Here is a 15,613-nt window from a genome sequence, read left to right as displayed (position 1 = left end):
CCACACAGAGAGCTTGGACTCTTAACCGTCTGGGCCCGAGAGTTCCCTTCACTAAAGTAACCTCCACCTATCTATCGGCTCTTTTCCACACTCTTTCTTGTTTGCTGGGTGGGGTGCCTTGCTCTGATAGTTCTGCCCAGGTGGGGGCGCAGCATCCTTGAGCTGAGCGCAGCCTGGCAACTGGGCCTGAAAGGGCTCGGAGAGTTGGGGACAAGGAGGGTGGGAGGAGACTGGAGGGATTGGGCACCTAGGGCAGGGTGGGAGGAGGGGCCAAGGAAACAGGCTTTCTGATATGCCCTCCACCATTCAGGCAGCCGTGGTGGGAGGGGTAGAGAAGCTCTAATTAAGCCCAGTTTCTAATTAAGCCCAGCCCCTGTGTCTCTTCGATCCCCATTAGCTCCCCATGGTGTCCCCAAGGCATTTTAAGCTGCCACCCTGCTGAGGACGCTGGGACCGCTGCCAGGGCTTGCCAAGCCTGAAGAGCTTAGGCCTGTGAGGGGCAAAAAAATCAACCCACAATTCCCCTCTGCCCGTGGCAGTTTCTAGGTCCTCCAGTCTCCTCAGAAGCACAGGGGAGCCTCCTGCCCAACATGTCAACCTCTGGGGCTCTGAGTGGAAACTCGATTGGCTCCCATGCAGCCTTGTCCCCAGCACCCACTTTTTGCCTCCAAAATGCCAGGCTGGGGGACCGGGAGCAGGGCTGGTATTGGCTTTGGCTGCAGCCCCCAGACTCAGGAATGTTCTTTCAGAACCATGAGCCCAGCACAGAGTCTGCAGGAAGCAGTAATTACCATTTTAGGTTAAGGCAGCCCTGGTTTGTTAACCCTTGTGGTGCTGGATGCCAAGCCCTCTTCCTCCTCCTCTCTTCCCCGCTCCATACACCATGCTCCAAGTTCTTGGCAGAGTGAGCAACCCCTACTTGTCATCTCCTCCCTCCCTCTTTCCACCAGGCACTCAGAGTTCAGAGAGGTGGAGCATCCCTTTTAAGGTCACACAGCCATGGAGGCAGCCTCTGCTCCTGGAGACTCAACTGCAGCCCTGTCTCTGCCACTACCACCTTGGCAATCTCCCCAGGCCACATTCACACATGCAGAGTTTAATTAACTTTATTGATATTCAAAAATTAGGAGAATGACTAAAGGTAATTACTCATTAAAAATCATGAAACTGACACAGCAGGCCCTGGCGCGGGCACCTGCGCGGTGCTGCCCCTCCTACACCGTTTTCCTCCTACTTGTGCAGGATCTTCTGGGCGCTTCTCACAGGTTGGGAGTATGACCAGTAGCCCCTGACACCCCTCCCGGCTGGGAACAATTAGCCCGGCAGCTTTGGGGTGGGGGTGGGGATGGGGGTGGGGGAAGGTGTGGAATAGGGGACTGAATTTATCAGGTTGAGCCAGGCCCAGAGACATCTTTCCCTGCCCCCTCCACCTCCTGATTCTGGGTTGTTCCTGGCCATATCCCAGGGTCTGCATACCTTAGCCTCTGTGTGAGCAAAGCTCTAAGGGCCCTTCTTGAGGCCACGAGGCTGCCGATGCACCGCCTGGGCCGCAAAGGCTCACAGCCCTCCAGCCTTCTCTTGACTGCAGCCCCCAGGAGCCCAGAGATGGCCCAATACACTGCCTCCCAATGAGACGACTTAGTAGTTCACCACCTGGGACCTCACACCTGCTGGGAGGGAAGAGGGTGCCAGGGCAAGCCCAGGTGTGAGCCCTCTCTCCTCAGGCCGGGCACTGCAGGGCTGTTTCCTCTTCTCCCTTAAGGAGGGAAAATAAAGATCTTCCCCTGCCCACACATCCCTTGGGCGGGTGGCCCCACGGGTGTTAGAAAGGTCGGGATGGGTCAGGGAGGGACACTGACCAGCGATACACAGACCCTCAGCCACAGAGTGGACACTCACCCCTCACCCCTCACCCCCAGGAGGGCTCCCTGGACTCCTGGCCACACCAGCCATCCTCCTGGAGACCCGCAGGCAGTCTCCCCCCAGCCCAGCAGAGAGCTCCCTGGCAGAGGCTGCACTGCACACTGGCATTCTTACACACTCCTCACACCTGCTCACAGCCGAGCTCTCACCAACATGCAGACCTCCTGAAGCATAGACACCCTTGGATGCTCTACTTCAGACACGCTGGGCCTCGATTACATTCACACTCAGACCGACACACCCACACACAAGGCTCCGGACTGCACGCAGGGGAGGGGCACACACCGGCCCTGTGCCCCAGGAGAGCTGTCCAACGAAAGTCCGGCTGGATCCCAGGACAGGTCTTAACTCCTGGGATAGCTGGGCTAGGATGCTGGCTTCCCCTCCCTGCCTGCCCCAGATGGGGTGGGGTTTAAGAGGCTACAACCCCCTTAATGTGAACACACAGGTTCTGAATTCTGGGCACCAAGTATGAACCCTGCGAGGTCAGCTAGGGGGTGGGGTGAGGACACCCGCCCAATGCCACGGCTGAATGCAACTGGAGCCAGGGTCTCAGAGAAGGGCTTTGTGCCCTGGGGCCGCAGAGTGATGAAAACTGCCATCCAGGAGCCCACTCTGACCCCGGCCCCGCTGCCCTGACCTCCAAAGCGGCTTGGAAAGATTGAGCATGGAGGTATAAAGCGTCTACATTCTCCCTGGTCCACACTGGGTTCCACAAACCATACTGCGAAAGACAGCAGGTCCCAAGTTCAAGCAAGGTCCCAGCCCACCCGGATGCAGTGAAAGAAAGACCTGGGCGTCGGTAGCTTTGGTGAGTGCTTGTGTAAGCCCAGGCAGCAGGTCCCCTGTAGACTCAGAAACCTTTCTTCCCAAAGGCACAGAACCCCCAACCTCTCCCCAACACCCCCTCAACCCCGGACAGATGAAGTTGGAGATCAGACGCACTGCTGGCGGGGGCCTGGGGCGGTAGAGTGGGTGGCAGGTCTTCTCCCACGAGTCTTCCCACATAGGGTGGGAGGGAGCTGAGCAGGAGGGCTGGCCTGGAAGGAGGAAGAGCTCTGGAAGTGTGCGGGTGAGTGTGTGTGTGTGTGTGTGTGTGTGTGTGTGTGTTTTCACGAGCGCGCGCGTGTGTGCGCGCGCGGGGAGGACCTGGGGAGGACAAAGTATCTATCCCAGGACCTCAGCCGCTGCAACCTAGGGCCAAGCGCGGAGCCGGTTGCGGGGCCCAGAGCCGCCGAGTTTCCCTGGAATTGTACACGAGGTTCCGACTCCGGCGTGGCAGCGGCAAGACCGAGGGAAGTGAGCGACGTCCCAACTCCGCGTCCGGCCGCCACCCCGTCCGGTCCCTCCGCAATGAGGGCGCGAGGGCCTATGGAACCGGCGGCAAAGTCGAGCGAAGTTTGGAGGGCGGCAGGAAAGGCGGGACCGCGGCCGCGAGCAGGACCGTCCAGCCTCACCGCCCTGTGGCCTCCCTCCCTGGAGTGGCGAGGTAGCGCGCGGGTGAGCGCGAGAGTGTGTGCGGGGTGGGGGTGGCGTGATGAATTGCAGCAGAGAAATCCCATTAGATCCGGGAAGATGATTAAAGGCGAGGTCTCGGCCGGGCGCGAATGGCGGGAGCCGCGGCAGCTTCCCGCCCGCGGAGCCCGCTGAGCCCGCGCCCCGCCCGGCTTGGCCGGTGCGGGGGCAGCGCAGCCGGCGGAACAGCCAGATGCGCGGAGCAGGGCGCCGGACAGTCCTCCCTTCCCACCCCGGGACCTGTCCTCGTCCCCGTCCGGCGGCCGGACGCCAGGGTCCCTTACCGTGAGCCAGAAGCGCCAGCAGCGAGGGCAGGAGCAGCAGGGCTGCCGGGAGCATGGTGTTGGTTGCAGCCGCGCCCGGGTCCGGGCCGCGGCGGGAGGGCGGGGGTCTCGGTGGGGCGCGGGCGCGGGGCACAGAGCAGGGTCCCGCGGGGAGAGGGAGCGAGAGCGGGGCCGCCGCCGTCGCTGCCGCCGCCAGCGCCTGACAGAATCAGCACCACGGCCAGCGCCTGGCGTCGGCGCCGGGGATCGCCGAGCGGGCCTGGGGGCGGGGGCGCGAGAGGAGCGGCTTACCGTAAAGTCTCAAGCAAAGGCGCAGAAGACCCAGCGGCGGGAGCACAGGGCACCGCTGCTTCCAGCTCAGGGGAAGCGCTGCCCTGCTAATGTGGGCACACGGCCCCGCCCTTCCGCGCTGCCCACGCCCAGCCAAGCTCAGTCACCCTTTCCCTCATTAGCAGCCTGCCAAAGAGATGGGGTTCTAACTTGATTCTCCATGAGCGAGCATCCTCTCCCCCACGCTCCCCACCCCCTTCGTGGTACCTGAGGGCGCCAAGGGTGACCTGGGAAGAAGACCGCGAGTGAGGCAGCCGGCGAGGCCCGCATGCCCTTGTGACAGCTCAAGTCCTGGGCCGATAATGAAGATGGCTTTGAACGTACAAAGGACAATAAATTATTACTTTGCGCTCAATAAATGCCAGGGCTCCAGGCAGCTGCATCAGCAGCAAACTGTGCTCACAGAAAAGCTTAATTATCCTGATATTATAGTTAAAAGCCAGTGGTACTTGTGTCCTGGGAAGACATTCTTCATTTGGCAGGCGGCAACCTGGGCCAGGCTGTGGCAGCTGAAGGTAGTGTCCCGGGTCCCCATGCAGCCCTGGGTCTCCAGGACCCTGCCTTGACAACTCCCCACCCCCACAGGATCAGAGAAGACATGTTCCAGCCCGTGAGAGCCGAACCTTTGTGCCTATGCCTGCCCAGGTTCCTAGGGCTATTTTACATAGAGACTTGAAGGAGGCTCAGGAGAGTAGCCAGGACACTGTACCATTCAAGGGCATGGGGGAATAAGCTTCCAGGGTGGAGGAGCCCCTGGGAGTCACAAAACAGCAAAGAGGACAATCACACTTGTGCCATCCCAGAGGCTGATGTTTATTTAGATCCTGGGGATTTTGGCGCCATGGTCGGGCTCACTTGAAGAGCCTCAATGGATACAGTGCGACAGGATCCCGTGACTGGTGTTATTATTATTCCCTGTAGAGGAAGAGGAGGGCGGAACTCACCATGGTCCCTAAGGAAGACGGCTTTCTGCTTAGTTCTTTTCAAATGCACTAGGCTCCTCCCTACTCCAGACCCCAGTCATTTGTCCAGTGCCCTTCCTGACCTCATCCTGCAAGCAGGTGGCAAGACTTCTGCTCTTAAGTCTCATTCCTCAGAGAGTCTTCTGGTCCTTAGCACTTCCACAGTCTTCCAGTTCTGCTCATCAGATTCTCTCTAGATCCTCTTTCTGTACCTCAACTGCTGTAAAGAATCCCGGGCAGCAGGCAGGTGGTGTGGAATTATCTGAGGGAGCCACTGGGAGAGGATTTCTGCACAGGTGTTTTAAGAAGCTGTGAAAAAAGGGCAGTAGCAGAAGGATGGCAGAAGGGGGGACTTGACAGAAGGATCAGTGGTAAGGAGAGGAAGCCAGGAAAGAATGTGCCGAGAGCTACCCACAGAAGAGGGAGGTGGGAGGTTCTGTGGCTGAGGGGAGTTTGGGGAAATACTGGCAAGTGGCATGAGATTCCTCTTTCTTCCTTAAAGGGATTCTGGAACTTCTCCTTGATTCCTGGGCCCCTCTGGACTAAGCAGCTTGAGCAGAGGAGGGTGAGTCATGACCCAGTGATGAACCTTATATGCCAGGATGATTCATATGGATTTGGAGGCTGGTGGCAGGCTTGTCTCCTGGCAGCTGGGCTCCTTGACGGGCTGGGCACTCACAAGAAGAAGAGTGAGAGGAGTCACCCAGGAACTTGCCACAGCAGCCTCCTCATTGCCCCAACTGAGGAAAGCTTTTAGGAGGGGGTTCAATGGAGACTACAAGTCCCAGAATGCAGCACTCTGCCCTGAGCTCAGAGGATGGGTTTGTACTGCATAATGGGAAGAATAAATGCACCTGGGCTGTCCCTTCCTCCTAAAGGTGGTCAATGTGGTTTCCACGGAATGGATTCCCAGTTAGGTCGAATTGGGAAGCAGTAGAGTTTATGTCAAGCACCCTGTCTCGTGACCTGCAAAGGGTCCATTGTGTCCAGATCTCAGCATCACCCACAAATTGAGGACAATAGATGCCCTAGGGGACATTCAACCGTATGCTGCAGGCTTATTGTGTACTCAAGTCATATGCACATTTGAAAGTGGCAGCCTGGGGAGACTTCACTGCTCTTATTTCTCCCATCCTCTCTGTGTCTCAGACCTGGCTCTTTGCCCTCAGAGAGCCTGGGTTTCCCTGGTCTACGTGATTGTTGCTTAATTTCCTGCATTCTCTACTAATTGTCAAATCTGTGAAGGCACAGAGCATGTCTGTTTTCTCTACTACCAACCTAGCCCACCACCCAGCACATAGTAGATACTTAATAAATATTTGTGAATAAATGATGGCATGGGTGGGGTGTCTAACGCCCAAGGCAAGTCATTGGTGCCAAATGAGTGTTGTGAGATAATGGTGAAGGAGACAATTGCTTCTTCTTCTTCTTTTTTTTTTTTATAAATTGTTTTTATTGATTTTTAGAGAGAGGAAGGGAAAGGGAGCAAGCAAGAGATACAAACATTGATGATAGAGAAACATTGATCAATTGCCTCTGGCATGTTCCCTACTGGGGATTGAGCCTGCAACTTGGGAATTGAACCGGTGACTCTTGGTGCGTTGCTGGATGCTCAACTACCGAGCCACACTGGCTAGGCACACAATTGCTTCTATGAGTATATATGAGTATAAGAAGAGGTCATTGAAAGCTTTAAACAGAAGAAAGGTGGATAAAATGAAGCCTTAACTATGTTTTAGGTTTCAGTTAGTGGAGAGGAAGAGGGAAGACATCCAAAGTCGGGGGAGTGGCTTATTCAAAGCAAAGTAGTGGAAAATGCAAGACAGTCTGGGGGCAGTGAGAAAACCTGTTTTAGTGGAGTGGGGAGTCCCTGCAGGGTTGAAGGGGGAAGGGATGGATTTGTGGTTATCTGAGATGAGTGGCATCCTTGTTGGCTACCCTGAAGGGGTTACTCTATCATAAAGGTATTTGTACCAAATCAAGGGAATCTGGAATTATTAAGGTAAGTTTTCAAGCACTATGGCAAGTGGTAAGAACTGAGGGGTTCACTGCTGACTCAGAAAGTGTGTGTGTGTGTGTGTGTGTGTGTGTGTGTGTGTGTGTGAGTGTGTGAGAGAGAGAGAGAGAGAGAGAGAGAGAGAGAGAGAGAGAGAGAGTTACAATGACTGTTTTAGGACTGAGAGCCAGAGAGAGGGAAGAAGGGGCAGTGTCAGACATCCAGCCCATAACCCTGGAGAAGCCAGCCTCACTTTCCCAGTCTGGGATCACGGGCACATTGGTAACTTATTTTAAACTCTCTTTCTGAGTGAGAGGAGAAAAACAATTAGTCCTTTCTAAGATTTCAAGCCAGAGCTATATCTTCTGGGGAGCCAGGGAGTTTTAGGGGTTTCAGGGAAGGCGGGGCAGGGGCTGCTACACTCCAGAGACCCTCAGGGCACAGAGCTCACCTCAATCCAGTCCTCTGAGGGGGGCTCCCAGACCCTGAAGCATCTGGAACAGTCTGGGATGCCATGGCTCTGGAGTACCCAAAGTCAAGCCTGAATTTAGGGGTGAGAGGAGGGCCCTGCCCTGGTAACTGGGGAGTCCTGCGTCCTGGCTCCTGAGCATTTGCTCTCGCTCCGGGAGCAGGACCAGCTCAGCTGTAGCAGAGCACAGGGTAGATGAAGACAACAGTAGAAAGTGGTTTGAGCTGCTTCCCATCTCCAAACAGGCCTCCAGCCTGCCCACCACCCCCAACCAAGGCCTTTGATCCTCCTCAGCTTCATAAATGTTTAATGCCACCAGCTGGGCAGAAATGAGGCGCTGGTGGAGGAGCAGAGAGACTGGGGATAGGACCTAAGATCCACGATGTTGGCTAGATTATTTTCACGCAGGAGCCCTGGGATGGTGGGAGGAGGCCTTCCCCCTCCATGTGACAGGAGAAGAAGTCCCAGGGTTCAAGTTTGTGGCACTAATAAAGGAATCGCTGAAAACCCATCAAGGGGCTGAAAATAAAACAAATAATCAATTGTGGAAGCCCAATCCCCAGTTTGATTGAAGGAGAAAGATGAAAGTTAAATGACAATCAAATGCAAATACAGCTCAACACACACCACAGCAATTACCCAGCGAGGGAACCACATGGTGCTTGCAGGCAGCAGGGGTTGGCAGTTTGGAAGCCTGCGCCTGTGCAGAGGTGATGGGAGTGGGGCCATTTTAACGGACAGTTAAATAGATGGAAAAAACCAACCCCAAACCACTCTGCATCTACTTTGCATACACTGCTAATGAGTGGGGAGCTGGAGTGCCGGCATCCAGAGGGAGGTCACGCCACCTTCTGTGGCTGCCTCTGCGTCATTTCAGAAGGGAAGAGGACCTGAGTGCCTTGGGAGGTGAGGCCAGAGTGGGCTCTTGGATCAGAGGACCTTGAAAGGTTTGCACCGGTTTCATTGGGTTCTTCATACCAGCTGGTGCTGAAGGGATGAGGTTTGAAATTGAAGGGAGCCTGTGGGTTCCTCTGGGAAAGGGCTCAAGGTGCTGGCCTTTCAATAGCCCAAAGGCCCAGTGAGAGCAGCCTTCTCCTTTAGATTTGCATAATTATTTGCATACCATTTGAATGCTATTAATTCGGTGTCAGGCTAGGTTGGCTCCGTGTAGAAAAAGAGAACAGGTGGCCTTCTCCCTCCCCTCTGTACCCCGAGGCTCACCCTGAGCATAGCCCTCCCTAACTTGGGGGGCACGAAGCCACCATTTCTACTACCCACTCAATGTTCCCTGGCCCTTGGAGAGTCTCTTGGTGAAGCCAGCTCCTGAAAGCCAAGGCTGCCTGGGTTGTGGGGCCACCTGCAGAGTCATACAGAAGGAAGAAGAAAGGATCCCCCACAGTTGGTTGCTTTCACCTTTCCCAGAGGAGCCATGGGAGGATGCTGGCAGCCTTCTCCCCAAGCAATCAGGCGGCTTGGCTTGGAAAGTGTCCAAAGATAATAACCCAGAGAAGGCGGGAACAAAGACAGGTGATAATCCCAGAGAAATATAGAGGGCTCTCGAAATAAAATTCTCTGAACTCAATATTTCCAGTGCTTGAACTTACATAAAATACATTTGTCCAGAGGCATTGGGTTTATGGTGGTGTGGCTCGGAGGCTGGGGACCTGGTAGCAGGAGGATAGCCCTGCGGTGGGAACTGGGTCATCGGGTGGGGTGAGCTCCTGAGAAAGGGGGAGGAGGCCCCAGGTGCACCGTGTGGGTTGCCCCTGGCAGATGGGACTCAAGGGGCTACAGTGAGCTGGGGTGGGGGTGGAAAGAGCAAAGCTCGCCAGGCTGGCTCAAAGGCATCTTAATTCCTTCCTATTTGGATCCAGCTAGGATGCCACACTGACTTCTTGCCTGAGGTGGCCTGACCTGGAATCTTGGCCAGGAGATCTGAGAACATTTATGCATAGGACAAGCAAGGAGGAGGTGCCAGTGACCAAAAAGCTGGTCTCCTTTTGTCGTGAAGAGCCCTTCCACCCTACAGAATTCCAAGGCCAACTTCCCCGAACTCTGGGGACTGGGGCAGGATGGGGAGGCAAGAACAAATATCCCAGCCAGAATGACCTCATTCCTCTGCCCATGATGGAACTCACCCTGAGTCAAGCTGTGGCTGGGGTAAAAGAAAGTTCCCCCTGTTTTTAAGTCCTAAGACAAGATTAGGGGGTTGCTTTGAATAATGTGAGAGGATAATTGAGTTTTCCCTGGAGCAAACCCAGGCATGAAGCTTTGGGACTACATAAAGGATGGATTCATAGCTGGTTCATATTTTACAGAAGGGCTTTAAGTATTTCCTTTTTAAAAAGATTGTCACATACATTTAAAGCAGATTCATAAAAATTTAGTATGTTCTCCATTTTTTTAATTTATTTTTTTTAGAATTTCGGCCCTGAATCCAGTGGGCTGTTCCTGACTTTTAAAAATAAGAATAATGGCACCATTTATTATTTATTGTTACTGGACATTGAGCTGGGGGATGTAACTACATCCTCACAGTAGCTAGTTACTGGTAAAACCAAGATATAAAACCAAGGCAGAGCAGAAAGGCCCAGGTGCCAGTGGCTCATTGCAGGAGCAGATGTGGGAGGGATCTCAGGTTCCCTGGACCTCTGGCTCTGCCCTCTGCCCTGGGTTCACCTCCAGGAGGCCTGTGCCTAGATGCTCTCCTCTGGTGCAGTCCATGGAGGATGGGCTGCTTAGAAAAGGCATTGCAGGCATAGATACTTATTAAATGATTTATTAGAAAAATACTAAGTATTCACTGTGCTACGTGCTGGGGATACACAGGTGAGTGCAAGCAGCCACTGTTCCTATGTATTCGTAGCTCATGGTCTAGAATGGGAGACCTCAGACAACCACCTGGCTAAATGCAAAATTGCAATAGAGCAGGTGCTCAGGAGAGGTTCCCAAGGCTGTGGAGTCCTACACTGGAGATTTGACTAGTCAGGGAAGGCTTCCTGGAGGAGGAGTGATTGAGTAGGAAGTCAGAGGATGAGTATGAGTTATGTGATTGAAGAGGGAAGGGAAGTGCATTCCATGCAGAGAGAACAGTATGTACAAAGTCCTGTGGTAGGCAGGACTTAGACATAATTAGTGTGGCCTGATCAGAGAGAATGAGGTGTGGGGTGGGCTGCAGCTAGAGAGGTAGGCAGATGTATAGCTCTAAAGCTTAGGAGTTGTACATGATTTCTAGGCTCCCTTCCTGCCCATCTGTCCATCCATTGATCTGTCCATGCATTCACTCATCCTTCACCTGACCACCTACCTAGTTCATTCATCACCCTCTCATTTGTTTGCTGAATGAGGGAACATTTATTGAGCATTTAGTGTGTGCCAGGACCTGAGTGGGGCACTGGAGAGGCAGAGTCCTCGAGGAGCTCCCAGACCAGGGAGGGGAGCTAGTGTAGTATATAGCATGTCCATCTCAACAAGGTGCTCAAACAGTGTGATGAAAGCCCTAGGGCAGTGGTTCTCAACCTTTCTAATGCCATGATCCTTTAATACAGTTCCTCATGTTGTGGTGACCCCCAACCATAAAATTATTTTCGTTGCTACTTCATAACGGTAATTTTGCTACTGTTAATGAATCGTAATGTAAATATCTGTGTTTTCCGATGGTCTTAGGCTCTGCAGCAGCGGTTCTCAACCTGTGGGTCGCCTAAGACCATCGGAAAACACAGATATTTACATTACGATTCATAACAGTAGCAAAATTACAATTATGAAGTAGCAACGAAAATAATTTTATGGTTGGGGGTCACCACAACATGAGGAACTGTATTAAAGGGTTGCGGCATTAGAAAGGTTGAGAACCACTGCCCTAGAGGCTAAGTGTCTCCCGTGGTTCAAACTTCCTAAGCCAAGGCGACATCATCTCTTCTGGGGCATCTTCCAGCCACACAGTTCCTGCTGGCATCCAATCTCATTCCTTTCTGCTACAAAAGTAGCCCACTTCTTACAGCCCCTAAGTGGGGAGTGTTTCTGATATTCCTTTATATTTACCTTCTTTGGGGTCTCAGAGGCATCTGAGTCCCAGGAGAACACAGGGCAATTTGGTCAGGTCTCCTTCAGATATCAGAATCCAGCGCCAGACATTTTCTTTTCTGGGCATGAAAGTAGGACATAAATTCCAAAAGTCCCTCAATTCCCTAGTCATGCATGCCCACTCTCCACTCCTCCTTGAACTACTTGTCCTCTGCTTGTGACATCACAATGGTCTCTATGGCAACCAAACATGAGGTCACCAATCCTTAAAGCAACAGAGTCTGCGGGGCCAGACAATGGCCTGGAGGAAAGAGGGAGAATATAAAATGGGGGCCCAAGAAAGAAACCACATGCTACTGTGTATGGGGTTGGCTACCCAAGACCTATGGGATCGAGGAGAACTCTAATTTTAGCCCATCTTCAGAGAAGGGTAAAAATAGCCTCTTGGACTTGTCTTTCACGGAAAAGCTACGTTGACACTGAACCCCTTTAAGACTGCCCATGAAGGAAGAACTTCCTATAATTTTTGTCTTTTTTTAAAAAAATGTTTTTATTAACTTAGAGAGAGAGGAAGGGAGAGGTATGGAGAGTTAGAAAGATCGATGAGAGAGGAACATCATCTGTTAGCTGCCTCCTGCACAGCCCCTACTGAGAAGAGGGCCTGCAACCTGGGCATGTGCCCTGACCGGGAATAGAACCTGGGACCTCTTGGTTCCTGGGTTGATGCTCAACCACTGGGTCACACTGGCCAGGTGGAACTTCCTATAATTTGACTTAGATGGGCCGTAGAGATGGATGGGATCTGCTGAACAGCCTCCTGGGATCACTGCCTTGGCCCCATGTACCATTGGGAAGGGGAGGTAGAAGCGTGGTTCTGGTCTCAGCCCCACCGAAAGACAGGCCAAGATCTGGCCCATGTTTGAGCCTTGATTTCCCCATGAGAGAAGGAGTGAGGGTGGGAAGGTGCTAAGGAGTCCTTTATCTGACTTAAGATAAGAAACAGATTGGCTTAATGCTGTGGGGCTTGACCTACATCTTCTGTGAATCCACAAGGGAAATTGCTGTGAGTGGAGCAGGGTGGAGCCGGGCACCTGCGGGTGTTCTTGGCTAGGGCTGGCTCCTCGGAGGCCATGCCAGTGGTTTGTAAGAGCAAGCTTGGCCTGTTGGAAAGGCAGACTGCTCACCGGGAGGCTGAGGGGTATCCTGAACATTGCCCAGGTTTCAAATTCAGGCCTGGATTTAAGTTACCTCAGCCTTAAGCCTGCCTTAGGCAAGTTTCCGAGCCTCTCTGGGCTTCCACTCCTTTGCCTGTGAAAGGAAAACGGTGCAACTTGCCTTTCAGAGAAGTGTTCAGTAAAATAACCTGTAGGAGGGCTTGGCATATAGTAGGTGCTCAATAAATGCTTGTTATATTCATTTTCAATCTTCTCCATCTTTAGCCTTGGGCTTTGCATATTATATGTGCTTCATGAATGCCTGTGACTGCAAGTGCTGCGAGAGAAGTAGGGGAGAAACGGGGGATACAGTTTAGAGCCAGGGAAGTCAGTGGACCTGAGTTCAAATCCTGGTCCTTACCAGTTGTACCTCTTTGTGCCTCAGTTTCCTTACATGGAAGGTCATGATAGTATTGTCCTTAGAGGGTTGCTGAAGGCTACATGAGGCAAGTAGAGAGCACAGCTCAGCACATGTTCATGGCACAGAGGATGGTGGGAATGTGCTCTTGAGGAGGGGGGGCTGTTTCCGCACATGCGGCAGAGTGTCTGTCCATCACCAGCTCTAAGGAAATGTGAGTTAATCTGTGGGATGTCCAGAACTGGAGAGTGGGTGAGGGGCACAGGGTGGCAGTCCTCCCCTCCCCCAGGAAGGGGTCGCCACTCCTTCTCTGGATTCCCTCAGCGTGGATACCAGTAGAGCTGCCCAGCTCATGCCCGTCACAGGGGCTGGGTCCCCAGCTGGGCTGGTGTGCCTTGAAGTCAGGGCCTGGCTGTGTCTCATTCACCTGTGAAACCCCTGCTAACGCCTGACACATGGCAGAGGCTCAGCAGCCGTTAAGGTGAAGCACATTAGATGACATCTCAATAATCATATATCGGCCGGCATAGATTCTGCACATACCACATGCCAGGCTCTGTTCTAAGTACTTTGCATGTTGTTGATCATCACAACAACCTATGAGGTAGATATCATTATCCATTTTTATTTATTTTATTATTTTTTTAAAAATCCTCATCCAAGGACATGCTTAGAGAGGAAGGGGGATGTGCCTTGACCGGGAATGGAACTGGCAACCTTTTGGTGCACAGGACTACACTCAATCAACTGAACCACTCTGGCCAGGCTCATTATCCATTAAAATTTATTTTTATTTTTATTTTTATTGACTGCAGAGAGGAAGGGAGAGGGAGAGAGAGATAGAAACATCAATGATGAGAGAGAATCATTGATTGGCTGTCTCCTGCACGCCCCACAGTGGGGGATTGAGCCTGCAACCGGGGCATTTGACCTGACTGGGAATCGAACCGTGACTTCCTGGTTCATAGATCGACTCTCAACCACTGAGCTATGGCGACCTGGCTCATTATTTATTTTTAAAAGGAGGAAACAGAGGCGAAGTGGCTTGCCCAAGGTCACACAGCTAGTAAGCAATAATGTGGCTGGGATTTGAACCTAGGCTACTTGGCTTTAACTCCCACGTTACCCCCAGACTCATGGGCACTGTCCATCCATTTTGCCACATCTGCCACCACGAATTTCCTCTGCCAGGTCTGCCTCCTGCCCTCTCTTCTTCCAGCCGAGCCTGGACCCAATGCAGCCCAAAGAATGGAAATTCTTCCCTGACCTGCCTCAGCCATCCACCTCCCTCTCTGCTGAAGTGAAGCTGCGGCTGCCACAGCCACCGCCAAAGCCTCCACTGGATCCCTTGCTTATTCAAGTCCTCCTAAAAGCTTGTTGAGTTCTTAACTTATTAAAGATAAGCACATGGAAATAGGGAGCAAATCTCTTTATTTATGACATAATCTCCAGCCCAGAAAAGCGGCAGGAACAGTGTTGCCTATATTAAGGAACCAATAGGAAAAAAAATCAATTAGATCCACCAGAGCGTTTCCCTATTAGCTTTCTTCTGATGTTTCTCTTAAGGCTGGCCGAGGGGTCTCCGCCAGCCACAGAGCTGGAGGAGAGAGGGGAGCTCTGTAGGAACAGAGGAAGCAATGTCACAGGAAGGCAGCAGACCAGGGTCCAAGACGGTCGAAAGCCCGCCCATCCCTGGTCTCCTTCACGGCTTTCCTTCAGCCTGGAAGTCCTCACGTTGGTTTAACGCCCATTTTTTTTGCTGCAATTTCAGCTGGTGTCTTTAGGGGCAGTGGGAGTCAGCTGCTTATGGGTTGCTTCTTGCAGACCTGAACCCTAAGTCTGATCACGTTTCTGCTCGTTCCTTTGAGGGCAGGATCCTCTTCTTCCTGGAAGTATGTTATTCTGAAGGGGCTCTTGCTGGCGGATTTTCAGTACAGATGCTTTCTGCTGGGTACCCCTGTGACCTGCAGCCATCCCATTAGGTCCTCACGTCTGACTGCCTGCCTTCAGGGGCACCTGCCAAGCCGTCTCCCAGAAATAGGATTCTCCCAAATAGGATTGTTCCCGAGAGCCTCCAGCAAGGGGGATGCCCTGGCCCCCATAGAAACCCAGATTTCATCTCCCCAAAAGCAAGGGATCATGGCTTGTTCACTAGTGTTTCCTCAGGGCGAGGCATGTGGCAGGAGCTCAATAAATATTCGTTGAATCAGTAATTATTATGATGATAAAACGCCATTGATTGAATGCTCACTTGGTGCTTTGTTACCCAAAGTAGGACCCCTCTGCTTCTCCCTGAACCAGAAGGCAGCCCAGGAGAGGCCTCTAGTTTTGTTTTGTCTTATTTTTTTGGCCGGGAGCACAGTAGCAACAGCGCTGAGAAGTATTACAATCGTCACGTTACAGAGGAGGAAACAGCCTCAGAGACACATAACTTGTCCAGTCTAATAAGTGAGGGAGGTGCTCGACCCATCCACTCTCCGTCATTAGGAAGTCCTTCTTGAGGTCTAACCTAAACCTTTCATGTTTCATCAGCACC

At 52.6% G+C, this 15,613-nt stretch overlaps 1 protein-coding gene and 1 long non-coding RNA gene across 2 annotated transcripts in view; both read right to left on the bottom strand.

The window, feature by feature from the left end:
* The window catches only part of SEZ6 (seizure related 6 homolog), a 43,947-nt gene extending 40,170 nt beyond the window's left edge, over nt 1-3,777 (bottom strand). The window contains exon 1 of the mRNA XM_008147831.2: nt 3,723-3,777. Coding sequence (XP_008146053.2) covers nt 3,723-3,777 — 55 coding nt within the window. The remainder of the gene's footprint in view (nt 1-3,722) is intronic.
* Nucleotides 3,778-4,874: 1,097 nt separating this feature from the next.
* LOC114233848 (uncharacterized) lies at nt 4,875-11,676 on the bottom strand. Its single transcript, XR_003620038.2, has 3 exons — nt 11,524-11,676; nt 5,098-5,323; nt 4,875-4,967 (listed from the first exon to the last, which is right to left on the bottom strand). It is a non-coding gene; the product is annotated as an uncharacterized LOC114233848 (long non-coding RNA).
* Between the last annotated feature and the right edge of the window lie 3,937 nt (nt 11,677-15,613).

Source organism: Eptesicus fuscus, chromosome 20, assembly GCF_027574615.1.
Source record: "Eptesicus fuscus isolate TK198812 chromosome 20, DD_ASM_mEF_20220401, whole genome shotgun sequence".
Lineage (NCBI taxonomy): Eukaryota > Metazoa > Chordata > Mammalia > Chiroptera > Vespertilionidae > Eptesicus > Eptesicus fuscus.
This window is presented reverse-complemented; position numbering and strand designations above follow the sequence as displayed.